Source organism: Elephas maximus, chromosome 2, assembly GCF_024166365.1.
Source record: "Elephas maximus indicus isolate mEleMax1 chromosome 2, mEleMax1 primary haplotype, whole genome shotgun sequence".
Classification (NCBI taxonomy): Eukaryota; Metazoa; Chordata; class Mammalia; order Proboscidea; family Elephantidae; genus Elephas; species Elephas maximus.
The window spans coordinates 28,802,889-28,826,074 of NC_064820.1; the positions used below are offsets into that span (position 1 = coordinate 28,802,889).

The 23,186-nt window shown below is 36.8% G+C and overlaps 1 protein-coding gene across 4 annotated transcripts in view; it reads right to left on the bottom strand.

Annotated features, from left to right (window-relative positions):
- The window catches only part of CDH10 (cadherin 10), a 143,804-nt gene extending 124,610 nt beyond the window's left edge, over nt 1-19,194 (bottom strand). For all 4 annotated transcript variants that reach the window (XM_049861603.1, XM_049861593.1, XM_049861583.1 and 1 more), the window contains exon 1: nt 18,964-19,194. In XM_049861603.1, the coding sequence (XP_049717560.1) occupies nt 18,964-19,194 (231 nt within the window). The remainder of the gene's footprint in view (nt 1-18,963) is intronic.
- Between the last annotated feature and the right edge of the window lie 3,992 nt (nt 19,195-23,186).

Sequence of the window (23,186 nt, forward strand, 5' to 3'; positions counted from 1 at the left end):
GTTGGAAAAGAATGTGCACTTTGCAGCTGTTAGTTCTATGCATGTCTATGAGGTTGAGTTGGCTTATTGTGCCCTTTAGCTCTTCTGTATCTTTGCTGGGTTTCTTTCTAGATGTTCCATCCTTTACCAAGAGTGGTATATTGAAGTCTCCTACTATTATTGTGGAACTGTCAGTTTCTCTTGTCAGTGCTGTTAGAGTTCGTTTTATATATTTTGGAGCCCTGTCATTGGGTGCATAGATGTTTATTATGGTTTATGTCTTCATGACGGATCATCCCTTTAATCATTATAGAGTGTCCTTCTTTTTCTTTTACGGTGGATTTTGTTTTAAAGTCTATTTTATCTGAGATTAGTATCGCCACTCCTGCTCTTTTTTGGTAGCTGTTTGCTTGATATATTTTTTACCATCCTTTGATTTTTAATAAATTTACATCTTCGTTTCTAAGGTGTGTCTCCTATAGACAGCATATTGATGGATCTAATTTTTTTATCCATTCTGTCACTCTCTGTTTCTTCATGGGTGCATTTAGGCCATTTACATTCAGTATAATTATTGATAGGTGTGAGTTTATTGCTGTCATCTTGCAGTGATTTTTTTTTTTTTTTGTGGTGCTGACTTTTTTTGTTGTTGTTGTTTCACTCACCCTCCTGTGCTGAATTCCTTTTGTTTGTGGATTTCTTTTTCATTTCTTTTGTCTTTGTAGATTTTGTTTTTACTGAGGCTTTATGTTTTTCTTTATTTTCATGAGGAGGTTTGTTAAGTTTCATTGTGGTTACCTTGTAATTTACCCTTATCTGCCTAGGTTTGAACCAGTGTATTATTACCAGACATTGCCTTGTCTTCCTCTCTGTTAGAAAGTTCTATACTTGCACCATTTATTCCCTCTTTTATTGTTCCGACATAGGTGTCACTTACAAATTAACCTCTCATGTTCCCTGTTGGAATTCTTTTGGTTTTGGATAGCCCTTGAGAGTTCATTTCCTAGGTTTGCATCTGGCTGGTACGATCTTGCATCGTAGACTTAGGCTGTGATCTGATGTTTTTCTCAAAACAAAGGACTTTCTTAAATAATTTTTGTAAGTTTGATTTGTTTTTTACATATTCCCTTAATTTCTGTTTATCTGGAAATATCCTAATTTCCCCATCATATTTGAACAAATGTTTTGCAATTTTTTTTCTTTCCAGGTTTTATACATATCATTCCGTCACCTTCCCGCCTGCATGGTTTCTGCTGAAAAGTCTGAGTTTAATCTTTTTGTTTCCCCTCTGTAAGTGATTTTTTTTTGTTTTTCTCAAGCTGTTTTCAGGATTCTTTCTTTGCCTTTGGCTTTAGCAAGTGTGATTATGATATGCCTTGGTGATTTTCTTTTGAATCTATCCTATATGGGGTTTGTTGAGCTTCTTGGATGGTCAGCTTTTCATCTTCCATGATATTAGGGAAGCTTTCCGTCAGTAATTCTTCAGTGATCCTCTCTGTGTTTTGATTTTCTGCCCCTATTCTGGAACTTTAGTCATTCACATTTTTTTTTTTTTTATTGTATCCCACATAATTCTCAGGGTTTCTTCACTTTTCTTCCTTTTTTTTCCTCAAAGTTGCATCCGAGTGTTTGTCTTCAATTTCACTGATCCTGTCTTCCATTGTTTCAGACCTGCTCCTTAACCCTTCTATGACACCGTCCATTTCCAAAAACTTGTTGTTTATCTTTTGGATTTCCAATTGTTGTTTTTGTATGATTTCTAGTTGTGAATTCATTTTGGCAGTTTGTTCCTGTATTATTTTCTTGAATTCTTCCATTTTTTTGTCTGTTATTTTCCATGAATTTGACTTTTCCATGAATTTTGTCTCTTTTCTCCCCATTTTTGTCTGTTTTTTGCTTCAACTCTTGGATAGCTCTGAATATTAGAGATTTGAAGTCCCTATCAGGTACTTCTAGTGGCTTTCCTTCTACTGGAAAGTCATCTGTTGTTTTACTTTGGATACTTATTGGCATCATTTTGTCCTTTTATTTATGTTTTTATGTTGTCTGCTGTCTTCTGGACATTCAGTAATCATTTTCTTCATTTATTGATTGTAGATTTGTTTGTTCTGTCCTGATTTTTTGTTTTATTTGGTTATGTCTGAGTAGTCAGGCTGTGCATTCTTTGTTGTTTGCTCATCTGTGGGCACAATACTTTTCACCTCCTTGTCCATTGGACAGGGCCTGTAGCTCAGCTATGGCACAGCAGGACAGGTCCAGCTGAGGGGGAGGGGCTGGATGGGTTGTTCATGGCACATACTAGGGCCAACAGGGCAGGACAGCAATCAGTGCTGGGGAGGTTCTGGTAAGCTGTGACTGTGTTGCTTGGGGGTGTGAAGTTCAATGCACAGTGCAGGTAGGCAGAAAGGAGGGGAGGTTGTGGTGTGTCAACCTAGGATGGGTATAGGAAAAAGAGAGAAACAGGAGCCCAAAACAAACAAACAAACAAACAACAACAACAAAAAGACTGCAAAGGGAGCTTGCCATGGAAGGGGAGAGATGAAAAACTGAGACACAGAGAAAAAGAAAACAATATATAAAATAAATGAAAACTGAAAGAAAAGAAAATCCCCTAGAGATCCCACCAGTGCAGCTGCAAAGACTGGGGAAGTGGCTCCCAGGCCTCGGAGTACAGCCTGGCCACAAGGACTCCCTTGCCAAGAAAGAAAAAATAAACAAATGAAACAAAACAAAAAAACTAAAAGGAAATGCCCCCAGGGATCCCACTGACATGGCTGTGCAAACCAGGGAAGTGACTCCCAAGCCGGACAATACAGCCCAGCTAGAAGGGGCTCTCAAGCTTTGAAAAGAAAAAGAAAACAAATAAAACAAAACAAAAAGAGGAAAAAAAAAAAAAAAAAAAGGCTCCAGGGATCCCACCAGTGTGGCAACCTCATCCAGGGAAGCAGTTCCCCAGCTGGGGGCCACTTTGCAACCCATCAAGAAGAAGCAAAGCTGGCATATGGAGCCAGGTATTTGAGACAAAGGAGACGGAGGTGGCGAGAGGCAGGAGAGAACCAAAAGAAGCTGAAAAAAGCAACATCAACAATGAAGAAATGGTACTGATGGAGCTGGCCAGTGTGGGTGGGGCAAAACCAAGTGGCATGGGCCCTGCATTGCCAGGCCGGCCAAGTGACTGTAGCCAGCTAGGAAGCTGTAGAGGCTGAGCAGGGGGAGTGAAAGATGGGGAGTGGGAAAGCAAATATCTTTGGTTACCAGGTGCTCTGTCTCTTGCTGGGAGCTCTGTGAAGCTTCTTTGCCATACTCCCTGTCCACTGATCTCCAACAGGAGTCCAGGATGGTGAATCCATGCTGCATTAGCTGATAGGGGACCTCCGCAGATATATCTCCTCTCTCTCTGTTCTCTGTCAGTTTCTTACTCTATTCGGTGCTTGGCTGAGTTCTTTACCTCTTCATTTGACACGTGTGTTTCCAGGATTGACATCTGTCTCTGTTTTACTTAGTTTTTTGGGTCTTTGCTGTGGGGGGATGACAGCATGATGCTTCTGTCTATAGCACCATGTTGGCTCCACCTCCCCCTTAATATAATTTATTATTTTTTTTAGCATTCAGAGTTTTTTCCTTTAAAATTATAAAAGGAAATCTATTTCTCATTATTTTAATGGAAAACATGTAATACACATAAACCATAAACTTCCCACCAATTCTTTAAAAAGTAACTAAAAATACAGTAAAACTCCTATATATGAGTAACATGCTATAATGTCAGTATATAAATTGCTTAAGTCATTGTTATCTGATCACCTAAAGAGTAATATGAATTGACACAGTTTTCTCTAAACTAAACTAAAAATCCAAAACAGTTGCTGTTAAGTTGATTCCAACTCATAGTGATCCTACAGGACAGAGCAGAGCTGTCCTATACAGTTTCCAAGGAACGCTGCTGGATTTGAACTGCTGACCTTTCGGTTAGCAGTCTTAGCACTTAACCACTACACCACCAGAGTTTCCCAGTTTTCTCTAAGTGCCTATTGAAGCTTAGATGCACATTCTTTTGACTGACACCCTTTTTAGTTTTCAAACTATCTATGAATTATTTTGAAGTTTCAAATAATTGTGTCTGGAATGAAACTCTCAAGTTTTCCTGAGCACTACTTTGTTAAAAATGTTAAATTGCTTTTTGAGGATGTAAGCATATTTTCCCTTTATAACTATTGGCCAAATTATCACTTCATTGAGAGGTACATATGTTGCATAAAGTTTAAAAAGTGAAAAGCAAGAGGTGGTCTACCTGCAAAACATTATCAGGGCTCTGCAGGGCTTGCCTCTATAGATTAAAAATGCTTTTATTACTGTCTTCCTTAAGAAGCAGCATACAAATCCCTTGCAAACTCTAATGCAGGTTCACTTTTTTGCGATCTTTACATTAAGGGAAATAATGTCTGTATTAACCCAAATGTCCCCCATCAGAAAGGACTTTATGATCATTTTATCTAGAGGAAATTCTGACCAACTCTATCACATCACCGTGATTAATTTTCTTCTAGCACTTATTCAAACTAAAAATACCTAGTGTTTTCATTTGTTTCATACTCCATCCATTTTATTAAATTTCTACAATTGATAAAGTGCAAATAAAAAATAACTGTATCCCTACCCCACCCAATTCCTCAACCCCACCCTATCACTAAAAACAGGTCTAAATCTACTGAATAACTATATTTCAATATCTATTTTATGTAGATTCTTCTGTTCATGTCTAGATAATTAAAAAAAAAAGTAAGCTGGAAATTTTCTATCTAAAGAACAGCCTCATTTAAGTTGTTAAAATATTCAGTAGGGTGTTTTCAAATTTCTGAATTACCATGTACTGCAAACCTTCTCCACCAGCCCAGCTTCTATACCCTCAGAAGACTTCAGTGGTAGAGACTGGCTTTTTCTCTCTACCTTAGTTCCAACTACTCCTATCCAACCCATAGCCAGGTTTTTATCACCTCTCAGATTGTATCCATGAATGTGGACATTAGTGTAAAAGGGGTACAATCTAATGTGGTGGGCACAATTAAGATACCATGGCTTTATGGATGCTTAAAGTTAAGTTATTCTGCCATGGATCATGTTTTTGTTTTTGTTTTAGTTTCTGGGAGATTCCTCCTCTAGAAATTTCCAATATCATTTCTAAATGAAGTGCAGCACATCAACAAATCCTTTCGATAAATAAATATATTATTTAACTCTCTAATTTTAACATTTAATAACATTGATTTGTGCCATGCAAATCCCACAAAACTATTTTACTTCCACCATATTAGCAAATACTGCAGAGATGGAACTTAAGGGATATTTGACACTTATTGTTTTGCTTTCAGCTTTTCGGGCCTGTTCTGTATCTGAGACTAAAAGAGTCCCATAACTTTCTCTTACTTGTATTTGTTTATTCTTTCCCTAAAAGGCAGGTACTTTGTAGGAAGAGAAATGATATTTTCAGTACTGTGTATTTAATACCTAGTTATTGTTGTTAGGTGAGGTCAACTCAGCCTCTAACTAATGATGACCCCAGGAACAATGGAATGAAATAGTGCCTGGTCCTACACCATCTCCATGATCAGTTACATGGTGGACCATTGTGATTTTCACTGACTGATTTTTGGAAGTACATCAGCAGGCCTTTCTTCCTAATCCATCTTAGTTTAGAAGCTCTGCTAAAACTTGTTCACCATCATAGCAATACACAAGTCGCCACTGACAGATGAGTTGTGGCTGCACATGAAGGATGGAACCTGGGTCTCCTGATTGGAAGATGAAAACTCTGCTACTGCACCACCAATGTCCCCATTTAATACCTAGAATTTTATTGTTATGGACTGAATTATGTCCTTCAGAAAGATATACTGAGTTCCTAACCCCCAGTATCTGTGACTATTACCTTGTTGGGAAATAGAGCCATCAATTTAGTTAACATAAGGTCATACTGGAGTAGGGTGTGTTCTAGTCCAATCTGAGTGGTGTTCTTATAAAAGAGAAGAGACATAGAGACACACAGAGGAAAGACGGCCATGTGAAGATTGAGGCAGAAATTGGGTGTGATGCACCTACAAGCCAAGGACAACTAGAGGGCCAGCCATCAGTAGAAGCTAGGAGAGAGGCATGGAATAGATTCTTCCTCAGAGCTCTAAGAAAGAATCAACATGGCAACACCTTGCTTTTGGCCTCCTAGCCTAGAGAACTGTGAGATAATAAACTTGGTTGTTTTAAACCACTCTGTTTGTGGTATTTTGTTATGGCAATGCTTGGAAACTAATACAAGTTCTTAGAAGATGTTCTAGGTATTTACTGAAAGAATAAATGAATGTTTGTAGTGGGTTTGGGGGGTCTGCAAGTCTACTGAAAAGTATGGTCAACAGGCTGCAGCCTAATATGCCTTACAGATTAGACAGGACACAAGAAAGAGGGCAGGCCTTGAGAAAAATTCAAGACTCAAGCTGGGATCAAAATCAAAATCTTGATGACAAATCTGAAGTGAAGAAGTATGATTTCATTTGAGAGGAGACTCAGCAATAAGAACCCCCAAAAAAGTAGAATAACAATAGAGCTGTTTAGGAAAAATTCATTTTCCTAAAATGTTTCCTAGCACAGTGTTTTTCAATCTCAGCACTATTGATATTTATCACAAGAAAATTCTGTGGGGCACTATCTGATGCATTATAGGATGTTCTGCAGTATGTTTGGTCTCTACCGACTAGATACATCCATGTAACCCCACCCCCTTGCCTAGTGGTCAAAATAGCTGAATGCCAGCTGGCGGACAAAATAGTACCTAGCTGAGAATCACTGGCCTAGGGTATTCTGAACTCATTATGCTCATTCAGGGAATATGCTGTATGTGAGCAAATAATACAACATTGAAAGTACAGAGTTGAGATTGACTAGTAAAACATAACTCATTCCATCAGTTTCAGTCATGGTAGAATTTAGTCAGGGAGTGGGAATAGAGGTGTTTGAAGGTTAAGGGATCACCAAAATGCTTGCGCAAGCAAAAACAGCTGGTTCCAAGCAGAAGCTGGTTCCGGGCAGGGAGAAAGTTTCCATTGGCCACTCCAAAGGAGAATGACTATTAAAAATTATGGAAAGATAAATCTATGGTAGACAATGAGGAACCATACGCCTCTTATTTAGAAAGGGAGTTCAGATAATTATCAGAGGAAAGATAACTATAAATACTAACAAAATTCTTAATCTGCTAAAGTGGAAAGCAAACATGATTGCCCCAGCTGTCTGAAGCCATCAATTCTTCAGGGCAAGGGATATGAAGTTAAGACATAAGTAAACAAAGTTCCTGTTTTCCATGATGCTAAACAATTGAGAATATGAGTTTACAGAAGGATGATACCAGTGAGGTAGGTACCCTTAGCTCTGAATGGCCTCAGGCACCTAAAATGGAAGGCTCTCATTATATCTTTGGATGGGTTATGTTTTCATTGTATTATGAAGATAGAGACAGTCACTCTGATTACTTTAAAAAAATATTATTATGTTTTTATCTCCTGGAGTGAATCAGTTTCCTATAATGACTCAATCAGGTTTATGGTTGTCCCTTTATGTTACTATTTTTTTCTTTTCAGTGTTTTGGGATTTTTCTCAATCGCTGGTTTTGATTAAAAATCTATTTTTAACATGCTTTGTTCCACTTGAGAATAATTATCATATAAAATACAAAGTGTGTGGTAAATACAATTAGTAATGCCCTTAGAAGTCTGTATCTGATACAGCTAAAAGTAAATTCAAGAGTATCTATTAAATGCCATTACTTATTTTAGATTTGAAGATTGGAAGCCTAGAAATTTAAAATTATCACTCCAGGGCAACTGAGTCAGGCAAAAAGAACTTTCAGATAGCAACTGTAAGTAAAATGAAATTAAACTAATACAAATAAGAGTTTATAAACACAACCTTCTTCAAACCTTAAATTGGGAATTTAAAAAAATATTTATACAAGGTTGCGACGACTATGAAGGCAACAGCATTGAAAAGAAGATTCCTTAAAGTTCACCTTTTGATTTCCATGTTGTGGAAAGTGAAGACAGAAGCAGGTTTTAACCTGTATATAGGCTCAGTGTTATGATTATCTTGTTGAAAAGAAGAAAAAATAATTTACGCAGAATATATTTTTTCTTGAAGTGTATTTTATTCATTTATTCAGAGAAAAATGCTTTCTGCTCAGCAGAAGCTGAACAAAGAAATGCTTTGAGTTTAATATTGGTTGGCTTGGTTTCTTAATAAAATAAAGAAGTCATGGCAGTGGCAGTTTAGCTATGACAATGACAATTTTGTACTCTCTCTTTCTCTTTCTCTTTCCCTCTCCCCCTTTCCCTTCCTTCCTGCCTGCCTGCTTTCCTGTCTGTTTTTTTCCTTTCCCTAAATGAATTTTAAAACACATAATGCTTTATTGTTGTTGTTGTTAGGTGCCAACAATTCAATTTCCACTCATAATGACCCAGTGGGGCAGAGCAGAACTGCCCCACAGGGTTTTCTAGGCTGCAATCTTTATGGAAGCAGATTACCAGAGTTTTCTCTCATGGAGTGGCTGCATGAGTTCAAACCACCAGCCTTTACCAACCAAGTACTTAACCATTGTGCCATCGGCATTCCTTCAGAATATTTTATATATATGATGTATATTTTTTACCAGAATGCTCCTTAGAAGCAAGGATGGCAAGACTTTGTCTCACATGCTTTAGACATGTTATCAGTCCCTGGAGAAGGACATCATGCTTGATAAAGTAGAAGGTCAGTGAAAAAGAGGAAGGCCCTCAATGAGGTGGACTGACACGGTGCCTTCAACAATGGGCTCAAGCATAACAATGATTGTGAGGATGGTGCAGGACAGGGCAGTGTTTAATTCTATTGTACATAGGGTTGCTATGTGTTAGAACCAACTCGACAGCACCTAACAACAACATTTTTTTTTTTTAATGTAATGGAGGAAATTAGTTCTGAAAAAGAAAGGGTGATGGTGAGAGAAATGTGATACTATAAAATATATGAACTCTGTTTGTAGAACAGGACTGCTGTGCCTTGTGTACTGCACGTATCCCCTTAAGATGACACCCTGATAAACTAATTCTTAGGTGGTCCTATCTCAGTCAAAACTGGCCTTGGTAAATGGCACCACTCCATGCTTTATGGATACAGAGAAGCTGTTCACTGGGCACCCTTGCAAGCTCCATGCTCCCTCCAGGGTGTCAGGGAAGATGCTTAGGAGTAGATGATTTGAGTTTTGGGGAGGTGGTTGGTAATAATTCTTTTTAAATCTATTATTCCATATAAATGAGACTTTTTCCCATTATTTATTAACAATAAATAATTGGTGTTCATTGTTCAATATGGCCAGACCATATAGATGGGTTAGGGGACATTCATATAAACTGTCTGTCGTGGATTGAATTGTGTCCCCCAAAAATATGTGTATCAATTTGGCTGGGCCATGATTCCTAGTATTGTGTGACTGCCCACCATTTTGTCAACCGATCTGATTTTCCTGTGTGTTGTAAATCCTACCTCTATGATGTTAATGATGGGGATACGCGGCAGTTGTATCAGTGAGGCAGGACTTAATTTACAAGACTAGATTGTATCTTGAGGCAATCTCTTTTGAAATAAAAAGAGAGAAGCGAACAGAGAGACAGAGGGGCCTCATGCCACCAAGAAAACAGCGCTGGGAACAGAGTGCATCCTTCTTGTGTGGAGAATTTCCTACTCCAGGGGAAGACTGATGACAAGGGCCTTCCTCCAAAGCTGACATAGAAAGCCTTCCCCTAGAGCTGACACCCTGAATTTGGACTTCTAGCCTACTAGACTGACAAAATAAACTTCTGTTTGTTAAAGCCTTCTACTTTTGGTATTTCTGTTACAGCAGCACTAGTTGACTAAGACACTGCCTTTAATTGCTCTCAGTAACTTAAGACCAATTTGGAACAAACATTACGTGATTTTGACAGTATGCTATCTCCCAATTCCTCTTCTTAGGAATCTTTTTATAATATGCTCATGGGGATAATCATAGTTATCAATCTTGGTATAAGATAGGCTATAAAAATTAAAAAAAAAAGAAAAATTAGAGAGGAAAAAACAAAAATTTCTCTCCTTAGAAAAAAAAAAAAAGAACCCGACAGAATCTGACGTTCCCTGGTGATTTGCTTCTGTTGTCGTTGTTAGGTTCTGTCGAGTAGATTCCGACTCATAACAACCCTATAGGAAAGAAAAGAACTGCTCCATAGGGTTTCCAGGAAGTGGCTGGTGGATCTGAACTACCCATCTTTTGGTTAGCAGCCAAGGTCTTAACCATTACACAACAAGGGCTACATTTGCTTCCGGTGAGAAATATTTTTATTGTGAAAAAGTTGGGAAAAAAAAAAATGGCCTACTTACTTTGTGTCCTGAGGATGGGGAATGGGGCAGGGGATGATCTGCCTTGTAGCATTCAGGAAGCCTGTATCTTTCTGCTCGAATTGCATACTATTTAAAAGGTCAGCATATAGGTTAAGGATCCCTTGTGGTGCAGTGGTTAAGAGCTATGACTACTAACCAAAAGGTCGGCAGTTTGAATCCACCAGCTGCTCTTTGGAAACCCTAAGTGGCAGTTCTACTCTGTCCTCTAGGGTCACTATGAGTCAGAATCCATTCTACAGCAATGGGTATATAGGTTAAATGAAGAAATAAAAAATGTAGCAAGAACGATATTACAAGGAAACTGAAGAGAAAAGTTACTACATCTAGAGTAGCAATACAGGACCACAATGAAGAAAGATTATAAAACTGGGTGACAGAGGTATGGGCTTGGTTTGGATAAATGAAGCTAGCTGAAGACCGTGACCCTTCAAAGATTTCTGTGGATTCTTAGAGACAACATCCTGAGGAAGCCAAAGTAATGCCAAAGATCTAATCTGGCTGAATAAGGCAATAGAAAGACATTTGCCTTGGTAATATAAAATTTGACTTTTTAATTTGCACAATACTGCATGTAGTAGAATAAGCAAGGGCTTCAGAGCCAAACAGACCCCAATTCAAATCCTAGCTCACCAAAGGCTAAATAAACTATTTAATCTCAAAGACACAGTCTCCTAATCTGTAAACAAGAAAGACTGTTGTAGAGAGAACCACATTACATAATGTATACCGCATTGCATAATGTATATGGAAGCACTTAGGGCGGTACCCAATGTGTGTTCATTTCTGTCACCTTAGAAATGTTGGTAACTTGGGAAACTTAGTGCCAAATTAGGCTCTAGAGAACAGAATGCGGGGGTTTTGTCCCCCGTGGGAAGAAAACTGACAATGTTTGGAAAGCTTAGCTGGTATTCAAGTTATATGACAGAGATGCAGAATAAAGCTTGAGTCCTAAAACATCTGAATCCAACATACATAATTTAGTCAACTGTAGAAGTCTCACATACTTTGGACATGTTATCAGGAAGACCAGTTCCTGGAGGAGGACATCATGTCTGGTAAAGTAGAAGGTCAGTGAAAAAAGATGGATTGACACAATGGCTGCAACGATGGGCTCAAACACAGCAATGACTGTGAGGATGGTGCAGGACCAGGCAGTGTAGTGTTTTGTTCTGTTGGCATAAGGTCATTATGAGTCGGAACTAACTCAAAGGCACCAACAACATAGAATAAACTTTAAGGCAAAGGTCAACCATGAAGAGACTTCTAAAGACATAGGCACCCAGGGTTTCCTTTGGGTTCCTGAGTCTGATTGGCAAACACTGCTGATATAGTCTCAGCCCTCTTATGACTCATAAACAGAGTTGTTAAAAGCTAGGGGACAGTTGCAGAGATCGAGGAAAATAAAAGCAAAGGAGTTGAGGCAGAGATACATAAAATTCCTCTTTCAGGCTTTACTCCCTTTAAAGCACATAGGTAATGTCATGTGATTCAAGGTCCTAGGTTAGCTTTGATACAGGAACAATCCATGTAACAAATTCTGGAATATGGGATGATGGTGGTAGGCATTCCACAGTAGGGAGAACATTTTGGGAGCTCAGAATAGAGAATGATAGAGAGAAATACACTTGTAGAGTGAGGACAAATCTGGAAAGCATGTGTGTCAGGGGGAGGAAAATAAACAAATACTAAAACACTTAGCCAACCAAATCCTGTTAAAAAGGAGTGGCATAAAATTTCTCAGATAAAATTCCATTACTGGTCATAGGGTCAGAGCAGAAAGAATCTTAGTAAAAGCATACAACTGGTAACAGAAAACCTGTGATGCAACATTGTTTCTGTTAAAACTTCTCTGTCATCGGTCAAATCAACTAACTTCTTGTGGCCTTCGTTTTCTCATTTACAAAAATCAAAGAGCATGATTACATCAGCGGTTTAAAAATCTATCAATATATATGGAGATATAGAAACATATATGTGTGTATGTGTGAGTGTGACCTAAGTTTGACTCCCGGCCAATGTACCTCATGGATAGCCACCACCCAACTGTCAGTGGCGGCTTGTGTGTTGCTATGATACTGAACAGGTTTCAGCAGAGCTCACACACTGACTAGGAATAAAAGCTCAGCAATCTACATCCTAAAATTAGTCCCTGAAAATCCTATGGAGCACAATGGTCCTATTCGTAACCGATCATGGATATGGCACAAGACCAGGTAGCAGTTCATTCTGTCATGCATGGGGTAGTCCTGAGTCAGATCGACTTCAAGGCAACTAACAAGAATAATGACATATGTGTGTATGTATCCCTGGTGTGTAGTGCAAATGGTTAACATGCTCAACTGCTAACCAAAGGTTAGAAATTCTAGTCCACCCAGAGTAGCTTTGGAAGAAAGGCCTGGTGATCTACTTTTAAAAGTCAATCATTGAAAATCCTATGGAGCACAGTTCTACCCTTACACACATGTGGTCCCCATGAGTTTGAACCAACTCAATAGCAACTGGTAACTGGTAATATATACGGACAGAGAGACAGAGGCAGATAGGCAGACAGATGTAGAAACAGAGAGGCTATGTTGCCTTTAATGGTTAAACTTCAATATGAAAAACAGATAAAAACAGTGAGGCTAGAATAAAGGTGGTAAGAGAGCTCTGCCTGTTGCCTTTTTACTAATCAGCGTCCCTTCTGTGGCCTCTCTTGACCCCTAGAACTTAGAGAAGTCCATTGTGATGACCATCAATTTGTATCAGGGTTTCTCAACCTCAGGTCTATTAAAACATTGGACTTGGTAGATTCTGGTTCTGGAGGGCTTTCCTGTGCATTTTAGGATGTTCATCATTAACTCTCAGATATCAGTAGCATTCCCCTAGCACCAGTTACCTAAACCAAAAACCATTTTCATTGCCTTTGAGTAGATTCAGGTTCATAGCTATCCTATAGGACAGAGAAGAACTGCCTCATGAGGTTTCCAAGACTGTAATCCTTACCAATGCAGACTGTCACATCTTCTGCAGAGCAGCTGGTGGGTTCGAGCCACTCACCTTCCGGGTTAGCAGCTTTAACCACTATGCCGCCAGGGCTCAAATATCTCTATGCATTGTCAAATGTCACCTAGAGGGTAAAATCATCCCCAGCTGGGAACCACTCTCTTTGAGCCCATTAAATTAGTTGTAAACTTACCAAGAGAAGGAAAAAGAATTTTACAATGACTTGCACAGGAGGCAGGCAAGCCTAAATTTTGATAAATGAGTAACAGGAACACTTGTGAACTTTCTTTAGTACACGTGAAATGACAGGTGAACAATGAAATTACTTGCCCCAGAGAGAAGACTCTTGCCATTCTTTCCAATAGAGCATGAGTGGAGACCCAGTGGCACACTTGTTAAGAGCTACGGTTACTAACCAAAAAGGTCAGCAGTTCAAATCCACCAGCCACTCCTTAGAAACCCTATGGGGCAGTTCTACTATGTCTTATAGGGTCGCTATGAGTTGGAATCAACTCGACGGCAATGGTTTTGGTTTTCGTTTTTTTGGTGACTGAGTAAGAGTCACTGGCTGTCAAGTTATAGCTCTACCAGCTTTCAATGCCATGGAGGGCAAAGACTGTGGCATTGCTGAAGTTGCCATCTGATTGGTGAGAGTTCCCCATGGAGTACCTATCATCTTAAACGAGGCCACCTTCCTTCTCCATACACAGCATAGAGTATAAGCATTTTAAACTCAATTTTCTTTTTTTCACTAATGAGATGCTCAATATTTAAAACATTGATATAAAACAAACATTAGATCAGGACCTCACATAAGAAGCTAAAGCCAGTGTTTTCTTAATGTACAAAAAACAAGATCCCAATAATTTCTAATTTTATATTTTGTGAAGGAGCTACTTTGTGTTTCCTTTTGGCATTTTTTAAATAATTTAATTTATTTGCTGTTGTTGAGAATACCAGCTCAACAATTTCTCCATGCACAATACAGTAACACCGCTTGCAGTCTTTCTGTTGGGCAGTCATTCTCACCCTGTTTTGCCGAGTCATTCCTCCCTCATTAACATAAACTCACTGTGCCTCAAGTGGGAAGGAAAGGTTATTATGGAATACTGAGTTTCAGTTTAAGGTGAAGGAAAAATTGCACTGATTAAGGGGAGGGTTCCTTTTGGCCCATCTGATGTCTGTACGTGGGAGTCCTTCTCTTTACTCCAGGTTTATGGTGTGCCCTGAATCAGTGATAACACCTTTGGCTAACATACCGCAGCTACTGCACTTGCAATCATACATGTATTTCAAAGTTGAATTTGCTTTGTAGTGCGAAAGCTTATGGCCTATAGCGTGTGACAAATGTTTGTTTACATGGAGATGAAATGTTAAAGGATGATATGACAGTCTGGCGATTTAGTACTAAGAAATCGTGACACAGGTTTCCTTATTAGAGACCAACTCAACTGAAAAAAATCTCAAAATTAAAGCTAGGTTGTTTCCCTATTTACATTTACTAAAAAAAAAAAAAAATTAAATGGGTTAAACTGAAACATGAAAATTCTGCAATCACGGAGAGTGTTTTATTTTATCTGAAATAAATCTCAGATGTGTTGCAGAATGTCCAAAAGATTCCATGTCACTTATTTTTTACAACTTGAGCTTGACTGCTTTCTGTGCAAGTCACTTTAATCTTCTTTTTCCACCTTTTCAATTTATTCAATAAAATAACAGGGATCCACGGGGAGACGACAGTGTGCTAAGGGAATAAATAACCATTTTAACTGAATATAATCAGTGAAATCCCTATTACAGTGTTAATCAAAGAAGATAATTTGCTCAACTTGGCCAACAGTAGAAAACAACAACCTCATTGGTAGAAGGTTCTTTGGAAACCAAACATATACGAATCTTTCAGCAATTTGTCTAGAGCGAGAAATATAAACCCCTTCCTCTGCTTCTCCTACAAACTATATTTTTCCCACTAAGTCTTTTGTCATGCCTTTTTTTTTTTTTAATTGAAAAAGGTGCTGCGTTCCATAACAAGTTTGGTAAAGACTAAGAGTGAAACAGACATCATACTCAGAAATCACTGGTAAGTGATAGTTTTACAGCAAAATGAAAACCTGGGTTAAGTGGATTGGCTAACCTAAGGATTTATGTTCCAAGGAAAGCGCCCTTTCTAGTACAACAAAATCCTTATTTTGTTCATGTTTTCGGAAGCTGTTCTAGTAAGACAGCCCACGCAAAAATGTTGTATGCTGTACTTCTTTAATTAAAAATAAAGCAATGCCCCCAAATCAGCTATTACTGGTCAGGCAATTCGAAATGGTCCTATGTATCCCCATAACTCACGCTAAAATATTAAGGCTACTGTGATAAATGTCAGTATAGGTAATGTTAGATAGGATAAGTTCAATGACATAATAGTCTAAGAATGTGTCTATATTTATACTCTATCAGACGGGAAACATAATATCATCTCCAACTCATTCGGGTATCTTAAAATTAAAGCTATTTTGTTTCCATGGTTATAATTTACTAGAAAAATTTAATATTGGATTAAAGTAAAACATGGTAAATCTATTATCATGAAGAATACCTATTGTATTTTAAGAGTTTTATTTGAAAAATCAAGCATGTATTTTTTTTTCCACTGGAAAAAAAAATGTATTTCCCTTTCATTTCATGGTACAAGACATAAATAAACCATAGAAACTACAACATGAACTTGAAATATAAACTAAAATAGTTCCAAAATAAACAAAATAACACTCTGTTTGCTAGAAGCAGACGCAGAGAGTCTGATAGCTATAGCATCTAATAACTTTCTATTGATCTAATAGTTAAGCACATACTGTATAGCAAGGATCTGGTGAACACATCCCTTAAGCTTCTCATGCCTGTCTTCATTAAACAGTTTTCTGATTTGTTTTTATAGATCAGAATAAGGAAGAATAAAATTTGAGTTATATATCAAGATGTTCATGTCTTAAGTATTTACCAGCCTTGATTGCCTACAGTAATTTAAAGTTCTAGACTGGTTTTCTCTGCAGGGAGCCAAGGAGCATGAGAGGCCTGAGGGATTCAATTCAATATGAATATGTCAATTCATCAACCAAATAGTTTTTAAGCTCTACTCTAATAGATATAGACAAAGGGAAACATAAAGCTGAATTCTTGACTTAAAGGAGTTGATACTCTTTTGGGAAAGAAAAATAAATAAGTAGTTTGATTATGAGAGAGTATATATGTAATGATAATTCAATTGATCAATTTATTAAATCTTCTTTAAGGGTGAAATGAAAGGAAATAGATATAAATAAGCCAACTAACTACAATATGTACACAGGAAGAACCAAAGAAAATTATAGTTTCTACAGCCAAGATTTCTGATACTGTACTCTCATGTAGCTGGCTTCAATAAACTAAAAGGCACCCTATTGTGGTATCCATAAAATTTACCTTCATCTTCTGATCTTAAACATTCAATTAGATGAGACCCATGGTAACGCTGCCACTGAGTGCTCTCTGGTAATATTCTGTTGCTGTTTGGATTTTTCTTTCTTTCTCCTTCTAGTCAATATGTAATTTAAAAGTTTAATGTACACTTTCTTATCTTACCAGACATCTAAAAGAGACTGAAATAATTGGAATATGACAAAGATAGCAAAGTAGTTAAAATCAATGAAAATGTATTCTCTCAAAAATTATTTTTCTCGCTGAATAAAATCAAACACTTTGAAGTCCAGAGTAGCAGGAACGGGGGTCTGGGGACTGTGGTTTCAGGGGACATCTAGGTCAACTGGCATAATAAAATCTATTAAGAAAACGTTCTGCATCTCACTTTGGTGAGTAGCATCTTTGGGTCTTAAACACTAGCAAGTGGCCATCTATGATGCATCAATTGGTTTCAGCCCACCTGCAGCAAAGGAGAATGAAGAACACCAAAGACACAAGGTAAATATGAGCCCAACAGGCAGAAACGGCTGCATAAACCAGAAACTACATAGCCCTGAGACCAGAAGAACTAGATGGTGCCCAGCTACCACCAATGACTGCCCTGACAGGGAACCCAACTGAGAATCCCTGATACAGCAGGAGAACAGTGGGATGCAGACCTCAAATTCTCATAAAAAGACCAGACTTAATGGTCTGAGTGAGACTGGAGGGACCCCAGAGGTCATGGTCCCCACACTTTCTGTTAGTCCAAGACTGGAACCATTCCCAATTTCAACTCCTCAGATAGGGATTGGACTGGACTATGAATCAGAAAATGACACTGATGAGGAGTGAGCTTCTTGGCATAAGCAGACACATGAGACTATGCGAGCAGCTCCTGCCCAGAGGTGAGATGAGAAGGCAGAGGGGGACAGGAGCTGGTTGAATGGACACAGGGAATACAGGGTAGAGAGAGGAGTGTGCTGTCACATTTAGGGGAGAGCAGCTAGGGTTACATAGCAAGGTGTGTATAAGTTTTTGTATGAGAGACTGACTTGATTTGCAAACTTTTACTTAGAGTACAATAAATTAAAAAATATATATTTTTCTCAGAAGATGAAGACTTTGAGCACAATGTTCATTATTTAAATGAAACTATTACAATTTGGCTTAACGCAAAAGTAGCCAGCACAGTAATGATCCATAACAACTTTGTAGTGTTAACATGTGATTATATCTGATTTCCTGTTGTTGGTGTTCTTCATTTCTCTTTTTTTCTTAGGGATATTTTCATGGACTGTCCATAAAAATAGTAACACTGTGACTATTAAAATGAATTTCTTCTTAAGTTCTAAGTTGTCTATGGAATAGCTTACCTTGCTTAGATTCAGGTAGTGCCAAGGGGAAAAAATGAAAATTAATACAATTTAGTTTATAAAAATGTTCGTTGTTACTCACTTATCACACTTCTTATTTTATCCCCAACAGAAATTAATTTTTCTCACTAGCTTTTATAATTGAATAGAACGAAAACTCTTCTGTATACACATGGTATGTCATTAAGTAACCTGCTTTGCCTGCTAATCTTCTTATTTATTTTTATTTATATAATTGTATTTATCCTGGGTTCAAAAATAAAGAACACCAATATATGGAGTATGTTTTCTTACAAATAAGCAATTTTTGGGCAGCTAGGATCATAGTTTGAATGACATTTAATCTCACTCTTCAGATTGAACAAGTCTAAAATATTTGCCTTTCTCACTGAATTCAAAAGCAACTAGAACTATATTTATATATGTGTTTCCATTTTGAATGACTATTTTGATACATAGTATTCTATTATTGTTTTCTAAATACTAAAATATTGCCATTTTTAGTATCTCTTCAATCCAAGAGTTAGGGGAGAGAATTAATTCAAGTAAATGAATTTCCACATTTATCTTACTATATTCATTCCATTTTTTTGAAATTATTATTTGTATTCAATAACAAAAAAATGCTTTAGTAATATTTAGAGAATCAAATCTATTTAGGAATGATGATCTTGGTGAAATTCAAATTTCCCTGAGTAGCAGATATAAAGAAATAATGTCAGTATTTGGATTTTCGATACAGACTTACCTTGCCTACATATTGATAGTCAGATCCTGTGTACTCTTCCAGTAAGAAAAACTGATTCCACATCCAACCACGTTTTTGACGGTGCAGAATTTTGCCATCACTCCTTGGTACACGTGCACCTAAAATTCTTTTTTGGGGCACAGAAGTCCTTTTGAACAGTATCTCTGGAGAACAGAAATTTGGCAGGCATATCCAGAACAGAAACAGTAGTAAAAATTGATATAATGTCATAGTTCACTTCTTGACAAATCCCAACGTGGATGAAGAGAAAGCAGTCCTGTTTTCCTGGGTTGGATTTTAGTGTGTTTCAACTGGCTTCCAACAGTTCATCACTGTTTTGTTCATGTTTCAAAAAGCTTCACACAAACAGATAAAAAAAAAAAAAATCTGTCAGTTGACAACATTATGAATGTTACCTGTTTATTTAAACTATAAAAAAAATAGCAACCAAAAATATTTATTTTTCCTCTTTTTCATAAAATAGTGATTAGTTTTTGTGGAAACACTGGCTATCTAGTAACATGTCCACAATTTATTAACAGATAATTACAGATACTTTCTTTCAAATTCTAAAGGGGGAACACTGTTAATCCCCCTCCCCCCCCCAACTGAGAGTTGCTATATTGGTTTTCAGGACTGATAATTCGCTTATAGAGTGGAGATCTATCTCTTTTTGCGTGATTATTTTTCCAGAATAACTTGACATGCACTAAAACTTTGAAAGTAAGTGTGTTTGAAATAAACAATAGGAAACGTGTTCTGTAGTATAATGTAAGGATATTTCGACATTTTGTAAACAGTGGCAGAGTATCCTCAAATGTAATCCTACACAGAGGTAAACTTAAAAAAAGAAACAAACACAAAACAACAAAAAAAGGAAGGCCTTTGGTTGAAGACCTCCCATGACCCTGCACTCAGAGCGGTCTGTGCAACACCTAGAGTCTCCTGGAGTACAAAAAAATCACTGTGAGAGTGAACCAGTGAATGGACACAGGGAATACAGGGTAGAGAGAGGAGTGTGCTGTCACATTTAGGGGAGAGCAGCTAGGGTTACATAGCAAGGTGTGTTTAAGTTTTTGTATGAGAGACTGACTTGATTTGCAAACTTTTACTTAGAGCACAATAAATTAAAAAAAATATATTTTAATCAATCCTACTGTAAAGGAGGACTTAGTCATGTTCTCAGCTATAACTCCGATACATTCACACAATCCATCTACTTGTAAGCATCCTCACCAACATGACCCTGGTCCTACCTCCTGACTATGGCAACAGCCTCCTCATGGCTCTCTGCCCACTTGCCCCTGCAATTCTCTTCTCGACAAAATACCTAAGGTAATCCCATCAAAATGTAAGTCAATCATACCACTGCTCTGTGTAAAGCACTCTGATGGCTTCTCCTTCACCCTGCAACATATGTGACATGCCCCCTCCCCAACCAGGACATTTCTACACATTCCTTCTACCCGAAATGCTCTTCTCCTAGGTATCCACTCAGCTAAATCCTCCTCTTCCTTCTTGTCTTTCTTCAAAACCACTCCTGACATTTCATATCCACCATACCTCCTTTAATGTTTCTTCTTGGACTTACTATTACCAAATACACTTTATGAGTTTTATTTATATATTCTGTATATATTCTGTCTCCCTGCCATAATCTTATGAAGCAGTGAATTTTGCTTTTCTTTACTACTGTATCCACGTTAGAATAGAATCTTCTAAATAATAGCTGTTTAATAAACAGTTTGAATGAATGAATGAATTGTCAGTTGATATAAACATCTAACTATCATCATGTCTTTTATGTAATTATTCCTAAACATTTATGTACGGAAGCACATATTTTTCAATTGTAATTACTTTTATTTTATTCTTCATTTATATTATTGTTAGAATATTATTTTAATTTCAAGTTTTCTGTGTAGATTGCTCTGTTTGTGTTATTGCTGTTTTGTATTTGTTTTTCCTTGGGTATGAATTTTGTTCTAGGATAAATTAAAATATTTGTTATTAAAAAAAATAGTTTAGGGACTAAAAAGATTGAACACCACTTTTCAAATACAGTAATGAATTCTAAGTACTCTGGCATTTACATTTATATTTTTATCCACATTGATTTGTAAGCAATCTGTTTACATTTTTGTTTTATTATCAAGAAGATTTAAAGGTTAATGCAAAAGTGCTTGAGAAATAAGATGGATAGTGAGCCAGTATTCCCCGTGAGCATATTAAATGACAACGGAGCTCTCTAAGGCGTGTGAAAAAATATAACATGACAGATGTAAGCTGTATAGCTGTATTAAAATAAGTCATGTAATACTATACTTGGAGTATAGAAACTATTTGATGCATAAAATGGTCTTAAATCAATGAAGCCATGATTTTACAGAAACCCAAATGGATCTGAATTGAAATAAAAGGGACATTTCCCAAGAGGTAGTTTGTCTTTTTATATATCAGGGATATGTGCTGTTCCTAACAATGGAACTTGGGGGCGGGGAGGTGCTAATATAATTATTTCTTCTCTCTCCTATAAAAGCTTCAGAACTATTAAAGCAACAGTCAGTCATCTCTCTTTATTCACCTTAAAAAAATTTCCAATAACTTTATCATAATTTTCAGGGAATTGTTTCCATATAATTGCAACATGACCTATAAAGTTAAAAGCCCAAACCCTAATATTTTGGGGATGGGGTAGGTGGTGATTGTATCCATAAAAGTTCTTTCATTTTTGGTCTAGTTTCAATTATCTGATGATAAATTTCTCAAAGAAACTATAGTTCAGTTCATCATTTAACACTGATTTAAAAGAATTAAAATATGTTTTACATAAGGCCTGCTTGGGAAAATCATTTCAAACAATGATGAAAATAAATACGAACAGGGACTTGTATGAAATGAACCCAAATTTAATTTTCCCAAACTTAATTCTTCTTATGTATGTCTTATGTAGTTAAGAGCCTATAGACTACATATTTCAAAATATTGTTCCTTTATTATAAACACCATAAACAATTGTTCTTTCAGCAACCTAGCTTAAAACTCAAAATGACTTTAACACTTCCATTTGACCAAGACACTGTGAAAAGAATACATACTCCATCTTTTTCTTTTTTTTCTTTTTCCTTCATGGCTCTGTCTTTTTTTTTTTTTTTTCTCCCTTTGTTTTGTTTGTGATTTTTTTCCCCCTCACTCAATGTGCTATCACATTATTTTAAATCATCATTTCATGCAAAGTCATTCACCATTAACAGGTTTTCTTAACCTTAATATTTCTTATTTAAATAGGACTATTGAAAATATATGCTACAAAGTGTTAGCTAAATGAATCTTCCCAAATTCCATTTACCATGAAGCAAATCAACTAAACTTTTTGAACGTGTCTACTACAGGCAAGACAATATCCAAACTTTGTTTTGCACTACAATGTCTGGCACAAAAGAGCTATTCTAAATTTATTTCATATTATTTCTAATTTATCTTAAGTCTGCCGTGTACCTTATTTTGTGTGTAAACTACATCCTCACTAATATATCCTGGAAGAAGTCTACATGATCACACTTTATTGAATTTCACTCACTAGCAAATGCATATTTTTGTGTAGATAGTAGATGTCTCATTAAACATTTCTTGGATTAAGCAATTAATAATCTTTTAAAAGAGTGTTTCCGAATATGTCTATCTTATGGTTAACCAGAAAAGATAAATTTTAGAATATGAAAATATATAAGGGGGCTGCTATAATTGTGGTTAAAAGCTCAGCTGCTAACCAAAAAGTCAGCAGTTCAAATCCACCAGCTCCTTGGAAACCCTGTGGGGCAGTTCTACTCTATCCTATAGGGTCATTATGAGTAGGAATAGATTTGATGGCAATGGTATTTTTTAACTGGTTGCAACTGTTTAAATTATAAACAAGTTTGTAATTAGAAGGAAACAAGTGGTATATCATAGTTAAAGCACTTCCTGAAGCAAAATTGCTAAAAATCAGTGAAATTCTATAATGTCATTTCCAGTTAATAAATTTTATTTTTGAGAAATGCTTTCAAACTACAACTCCTTATTTTAATCACAAAAATCATCTTTTTCATACGAATATCACATGAGATGTAAGAATTATTCAATCATCCCTTAGCATTCTGCATTTCAATAATTTCTTTAGACCAATGCTTCTCAAACTTTAACGTACATTCAATTAATTATTTTTACTACTCCAAGTCTTTTTT